The 7,742-nt window shown below is 25.3% G+C and overlaps 1 protein-coding gene across 1 annotated transcript; it reads right to left on the reverse strand.

Moving 5' to 3' along the window:
• Positions 1-7,451: 7,451 nt before the first annotated feature.
• OCT59_013443 (uncharacterized protein) lies at positions 7,452-7,742 on the reverse strand (the record flags this gene model as incomplete). The annotated part of the gene is made up of 2 exons (XM_066141518.1): positions 7,452-7,505; positions 7,575-7,742. The coding sequence occupies 2 exons, from the start codon at positions 7,740-7,742 to the stop codon at positions 7,452-7,454; spliced, it is 222 nt and encodes a 73-aa protein (XP_066001652.1).

Raw genomic sequence — 7,742 nt, forward strand, 5'->3', positions numbered from 1 at the left:
TGTTTACATATTGCACCTCCAATTCTTTACTAACCAACCATCTGCCAGACTGGAGCTAGGAAGATTTCAGAAATATATGGATACAAAAATATGTGATACAAATGCATATATATTGGATTCCAGAAATGTTCCAGAAATGTTCCCGTTACTAGCCCGTAACTATGAATGGCTGTTCTGGTGATGGAACAGTATCACGTGTCTGGCGCAGTACCGGCCAGCATTATTTCACAATTTCAGTCAGAACTTTGGGTATAAGAAGTCGGCATCCAAGCTGACATTCCATAACACTTCCATGATGGTTCCTCACTAGTTCCATGACAGCTTCACAGAAGTTCCAGGACACTATCAAGTCACCATCATGGTACTAAGCTGGATCCTCGAATCACATGCCCAAAAGATCGGCCAAAATTATGGTATAGTGCCGGCCAAAATTAATCGCAGATCTACTGCACCACCTAACATGATATTTTTTTACCATATTTCAGCATTTTGATAAATAACAAAATAAGTAAAAAAGAAAAGCACCCTCGAATCCTTAACAGGCAACCAAAGAGGCGCAGAATGGCAAAAACTTCATCATAAAACTTAGAATCCAAATAATTGCAGACAGGCTGGACCTCCAACATAGAATTTAATAACCAATCAACCATAGAACCCCAATAACATAAATTATATTAGAAAATGATTATTGGCGCAGAGAACCAAACAAAAATAGGTACATTTCGATTATTTAGTAACAGTAATATTTAGGTTATTTAATCACATGATCACAAATAATAAATGGGAAAAAGCTAAAGAAAAGCGGATTCAAAGGGAAGGAATATAGTAAGAAAAATAACTAGGTATACAAAATTGTCACAAACAGGTTATTTAGTTAGAGTATTTAATCATATTTAGGTTATTAACTTTAGATTATTTAGATATATTTAAATTATTTAGTTATATTTAGATTATTTATAGTCATACTTAGATTATTTAGTTATATTTAGATTATTTATAGTCATACTTAGATTATTTAGTTATAGTTAGATTATTTTATTACTAAATAACCTAGTCTAAGTTGTTGCTTTATGACTAAATAATATAATTATATTATTTAGTCATAAACGGCTATATCCTTTAAAAGTATTTTTTTTATTAGTTTTTTTATAAAGTTCATTTTCATTTTTGTAGGTCTAAGATACTGAAGATATATGTCTTAGACTCAATTTAAAGATAAAATAACTTCAAAAAAAAGGAGTCTTTTTTTTTTAATGAACGTTTACTAATGTTCATTTTTCTTTTTTTTTTATAGATCTAGAATACCAAAGGACCTTAATTCTGAATGTAAACTTTGATTTTATTTTTATTTTTATGTTTATTTTAATAAAGCATCATAAATGTTTTAATTATCTTTTTTTAGGTTTTTAGCTCTCCTAAACTCTTCTGAATAGAATTTTGAAGGTATTTTTTCAAAATTCTTTTTTTTTGTTGCTTTTAATTTACAAAACATTTACTAACATTTCAGTCATTTTTTTGTAGGATTTTAGTTTTTCAACTTCTGAATGAAAGAATTTAAATTTAAAATTTTTCATTTTTTTTTTGTATTTTTTTCTTTAATAAACATTTTATTAATATTCACTATTCTTTTATTTTTAGGTTCCAGCTTCCATTTGAAAGAATTTCGAAGGTAATAACATTTTGAAGTTTTTTTTTTTATTTTTCTTTAATGAACATTCTACTAATATTCATTTTTCTTCTATTTTTTAGATTCTGGACTTCCATTTGGAAGAACTTAAAAGAACTTTAAAGGTAATAACACTTTAAAGTTCTTTATTTTTTACTTTTTTTAACGAACATTTTACTAATTATTCATTCAAACATTTCAAAAGTAATAACTTTGAAATGTTTTTCTTATTTATAACAAACATCTTTGATTTTCTATTTTGTTTGTTATTTGTTAGAATTGAATCAACTGGAACAATGTTCTAAACTATTAACAACATGTAAATTGCAGAACTTTTAGTTAGCTATTAGTGCATTAATAAAATAGTGTAGTAAAGCAATAAATTTGTAATACGTTTAATTAATAAATTGATGATGTTAGATAATACTGAAATAATAATTGAGATCTGTATAATTTATTATTATTCTGATGAATTTTGCAGATTTTTATTTTGTAAAATATGCACAGAATTTAATAACAAAAATCTTCATAGAATTTTGTTTTTGAAATTCTTAGCAGGTTTATTTTTTTAAAAATCTTCACAGAAATTTACTTTCTTAAAATTCTGCACAGGAATTATAAATTTTTTTCTTCAAAAATCGATGGCATATCTTAAGATTTGTATAAAAAAATTAATCTGCAAATCTGCACAGATTTGCACTCCAAAAAATTTGCCAATGCAAAATTACATTTGCTTTTTTTTAATTTATAAAGAATTTTACCTTATAAACTTAAATAGATTTTTTTAATTTTATATATATCTTAAGCTAATAGGTAATCTTTTTTAGAAGTAAAGCAGGTTTTGATCAGATACAATAAACTTGTATTTATAGAAATAGCTATTAATAACCATAAATAGAAGTTATTCTCATAGGATATGATGGTATTCATAATCATTTTTAAAATTGAAAAAAGTAGTATTTTTATTTTTTTATTGCATTATTGATCATTTTATTTTTTTAAAAAATAAGCTATAAAGTTATGAGTAATAAAATAATTACATAAAAATCTATTATATATCAAAAAAATAATCAAATATTATTGAGAATCAGTATTATGTAATCACAAAAGTAGTATTAAACTTGAATATAATAAGATTAGGATTCATATGTTGAATCTATTCAACTTAGCCAACTGATTATGACCAGTGAAAATCAAATATAATTTGCACTTTTAAATTTATTGATTGTGAAAGTGTTATTGAGTAATTTTAAAGCTCTAATCAGGTCAGTTCTAATCTGACAACCTAGACTAAAAATTTAGATTAGTCCAGTCCAAGTTGTTGCTTCAACTCAGACTGAAATATTTAGTTTAGTTTCAGATTATAAATCTAACCTAGACTGAATTAAACAGATTAAAATCAGATCAGATTGAGTAAATATTTTCGCAATAGTTTTATATTAAAACTATTGCGATTATTTAATTATTAAATAAAAAAATATCACAAAACGTTTTTTAATATACCGTATATAGCGGGTCACAGTACCCCGGGTATCTTGCAAAAATCGGGGTTTGACCCTGTACCCCCAGGTACTAAACAAAGCCTAAAAATTCCATTTTTTGCAAATATCTCACGATCTACTGGTCCAATTTGAACGATCTTTTTTTTATTTTGAAGAGCTCAATGAGAGCTATCAAACAAAAAAAGATGGCTCAAATCTGATCACTAGATCACGAGATAATTGTAAAATATCCCCCGGATACTATATAATTCTATGAAATTTTTCAAGGAAGGTACTATGTATAGGGGGTACTATGGCCCGCGATATACGGTATTATTACAAAAAAAATATTTGCGCAATATTTTTTCAAAGTATATTTAATTAAAAAATTGTTTGCGCAATATTTTTTAATTAATTTAACAAAAAAATGTTGTAAAAATGTTTTTTAAAGCAATTATAATTTAAAAATGTTTTTGCAATGTTTTAATTAATTTAACAAAAAAATATTGCAAAACATTTTTTCAAAGTAATTATAATTAAAAAAGAATTTTTTTAACTATCACCAGAGGTGATGATCACTGGTGACTGAAATTATAACAATTAACTAGCATTAAAAAACTATAGTGCCAGTAAAAATTGATAATTCTGGCTAACGGTGATGATCACCCCAGTAACTTGAAGTAAAAACCATTAAAAAATATTTTCACAATATTTTTTAATTAATTTAATGAAAAAATATTATGATGAAAACATTTTTTCAATGCAATTATAATTAAAAAAATATTTTTGCACCATTTTTTTATTATAGAACTAGATTGAACTAGACTAAAATAACTGGTCCAGTCTGATCTGATTTCAGATTTTCCTTTTAACATAAACTGGATTGGATTGAAATGAACCAATTTTTTCAGTCTGGTTCCAGGTTACTCTTCAACCTGAACTAATCTGCTTTAGATAGTTTTGAAATGTAAAATTAAAAATTTTTTGCCTACTAATATTAGCTATTATGTAAGTTAAATTTATCAATTTATAAACATTATCATGCTTTTTAAAATATAAATCAAAATCAGAACTAATCATATCAAACATATAAATGCTTTTATGATTATTTTCTCTTAGTTCCATCAATATATAGTTATTTTTGCAAGAAGATTAATAATGAACATCAAATCGTTGTCTCTCCAGTTCTTAGAAGATTTCTTTGACAGTTTCTTATTGAATTTAAATATTTCCCTAAAAATATAGAATAATAAGTTTAAAAATATATGGCACTTTTTTATATAGAATATTTAGATAAAGAGTATACCTTGGAAAGGTTCTTGCTTAGATTTTGTAATACAAAAAATATTTATTCTATTATTAAGCTTTTTATTTTTCAGGTTCTTATTATTAACAATTTTTATTAACTTTCAAGTAAAATTTTTCTTATTTTTTTTTTGTACATTGTTCTTCTCTCTCTTTTTTTCAAGAATCATTCTAAATATAAAAGTATATTAAGTTATGAAAAGAAAAGTGACATTATACTAATAACTAGCTTACTTTATACCAGAAAACATTTTGGTTTATAAATTAGAAATTTTTAAATTATAGTAAAAATTTAATTACTTAAAGGTAAAAAATAATAGTTGTTGAAAATGGAATTACATTACTTGTGATGATTACATCTAACTACAGACATTTATTATGTAATACATCCAATTATAAACTTTTTTACCTCTCTACATATTTTTATTTTTTAAGTGTAATTAAATAATTAGGTTTCTGTTTACTTTTGAAGAGCAGTTTCTTTCTAAATAAACAAAAAAATAGGTTTATTCTTTTTAATTTTTGTTTTTGCTTTTTTTAACTTCAGAAATATAATTAAAGTTTCCTTTTTTTCTTTTTATTATTATTGTTTTAGGAACATAATTTGGATAAACAGAAGACTTTATTATTTCTTTGTATTATTAAATTTTTGCATTAATAAATAAAGTTATTCTAAATTATTATATATAAAAAATGCAATTATTTTTTTTACTTAACCAAATACAATAAAAATACTTTATAAATACAATTACTAATAATTATATTATAATTAAATGTAAAAATATATATTTAAAATAAGATCAACATTTGGGTGAAAAGGGAAAAATAATTGGTTTTCTGTTTTTTTATAATGAGAAAATTTATATATCGCATATGCGATGATATCGCATCATTAAATTTATCATATAATATTAAGTAATATATACATTATAATTACATAATAATAAACTATTGATAGTGTAACTATATTAATAATATAAATTGTTGCTTAGTAATGATCATTTTTTTCCTCTCCTCTTCTTATCGTACGAGTCTAAAAATGGATGTTAACGTAACTCAAGATATATTTCTTTTTGTTTAAGAATACAGTATACCAGAATTTTTTAAATCATTCAAATGGACTTTTTTTACTTACAGATAGCAGTTTTATTTTGAATAATTATGAAGAACTTGATCAAAGTTAGTTACTTTATTTTTTGCATCGTATTATATAGCTTAGAGACTAATTAATAGTCTTTATTATATAGTTTCAGAGGTATTCAAAAATGATACTCCTTGTTCTATTGAAATTTTAGAAGAGATTGGTCTAGATTTCGTTAAAAATGAATCCTTTTCTTTTATAGCCACTATTTTAGGTTCAGATTTAGAATCTTTAGAACTTACTAAATATCCTTTATTAACTCAACCTGTGGAATTAGCTATTAGTTCAAGTTTTCCATCCTAGGCTATTGCTGAACATTATATAAAAGAGTATGGAAAACAGAAAGGCTTTGTTATTAATCATTATCAAGCTGAATATTACTATAGTACTGCTTCCACTTCATCTGAATGACCTGTAAAAAAAAGAACATTTTTCTGTGAGTATAGTGGAAAGTATAAGTCTAAGAAAACAAAACTATTGGACCAACAACGTACTAAAGGATCTAAAAAAACTGGTTGCAAATGGCATATCAATTTATCTGAAAATGGTGGGTTTATTTATATGACCTTTTTAAACTTAGAGCACAACCATGAAATACTTGCAGATAATGTTAGATTTGCCACAAAATTTTGAAAGTTTGATCAATTTACATTAGCTGAAATTGAGCGTGCTATTGTATATAGTAGATGTGATGCATATACAATAAGAAATTTGTTGCAGCCATTATTTCCTGAGCAACTTTTTCTTACTCAAAATCTGTCAAACGCAATTCAAAAGATTAAACATGATGACAAAAGAGTTATTGGATCTAAAGTAAGACCATCTCTCTAGCCTCGATATATCACAAGATAATTAATGCCAAACAATTTTTATGAAACTAGCGATAGAATCATATCTATTGATCCTAGAGAAATGATCTTGGCATCATTTGATAGGTCTTAATGAGACGAATCTAATGAGCCTTTTTTATTTTTTTATTATCACTACATAACGAGTTATCTTAATTTTCGCATTTTTTCTTAAATAAAATAGAACTGAATTGAACTGAACGGTTCTGGTTCCAAAACTAAACCGAGAACTGAACTGTATTTTTGGTCAGTTTTGGATCAGTTCCCAGTTCAAATCAGAACTGTTTGGAGTTCTAATTTGGTCAGATGCATTTCACTTGTTAAAATTTCTTCTTGATCAACAAAAGAAAGATCAGATGATGTTTATGCAACTATTAATTAATGTAGATAGTAATAGATTGTGTGGTATATTTTGGATGACTGCAAATCAGATTGTATTATGATCACATTATTCAGATGTTGTGTTGCATGATAATACTTCTAAAACTAACAAATATAATTTCCCATTATCTTTATTTATAATTGTTAACAACAATGGAAAATCACGTTTAGGTGCTTAAGTCTTTTTAACTGATGAAACACAGGAAAGCTATGAGTGGGTTTTACAACAAACATTAGATACAACGGGTTTGGAACCAAAAGTTATATTAACTGACATAAATCCAGTTATGGATGCGGCATGTAGCATTGTATACAAAAATACTTATCATATTCATTGCATATAGTATATGTCATAAAATTTGCCAAAAAGACTTAAATTTAAGCTTGCATATGGGCTGATTTGTTTACCTTTAATTAAAATATTGATTTTGTTACATTTTTATTATACAAAATACTATATAATATACAGTAAATTGGGGGTGAGTATTAAAAAACTTTTATTTAATGTTATTATACTTTAAGTAGGTAAATATTTCTTTTAAATTAATATAATTCTTAGCACTTACTATATATATTAAAAATTTGTATCTCAACTTTAAACGTAAATATCTCTAGATCTAATGGTCCAATCAGCAAGCTCTTTTTTCGCTCATATAGACCAGATCAAGGGCTTTCCGAAGAGCCTAAATTTATAAAAAAAGGATCAGTGAATCCCAAGATATTTGCATTTAAGCATGTTAAAAAGTTCATACCTCAACTTTAAACGTAAATATCTCTGGATCTAATGATTCAATCAGCGAGCTCTTTTTTTGCCTATAAATTCCAGAACAAGGGCTTTCCAACGAGCCTAAAATTATAGAAAACGGATCAGTGAATCTTGATATATTTGCGTCTAAAGATGGTAATACAAATTCTGACAT

The sequence above is a fragment of the Rhizophagus irregularis genome, chromosome 21 (genome assembly GCF_026210795.1).
Source record: "Rhizophagus irregularis chromosome 21, complete sequence".
Lineage (NCBI taxonomy): Eukaryota > Fungi > Glomeromycota > Glomeromycetes > Glomerales > Glomeraceae > Rhizophagus > Rhizophagus irregularis.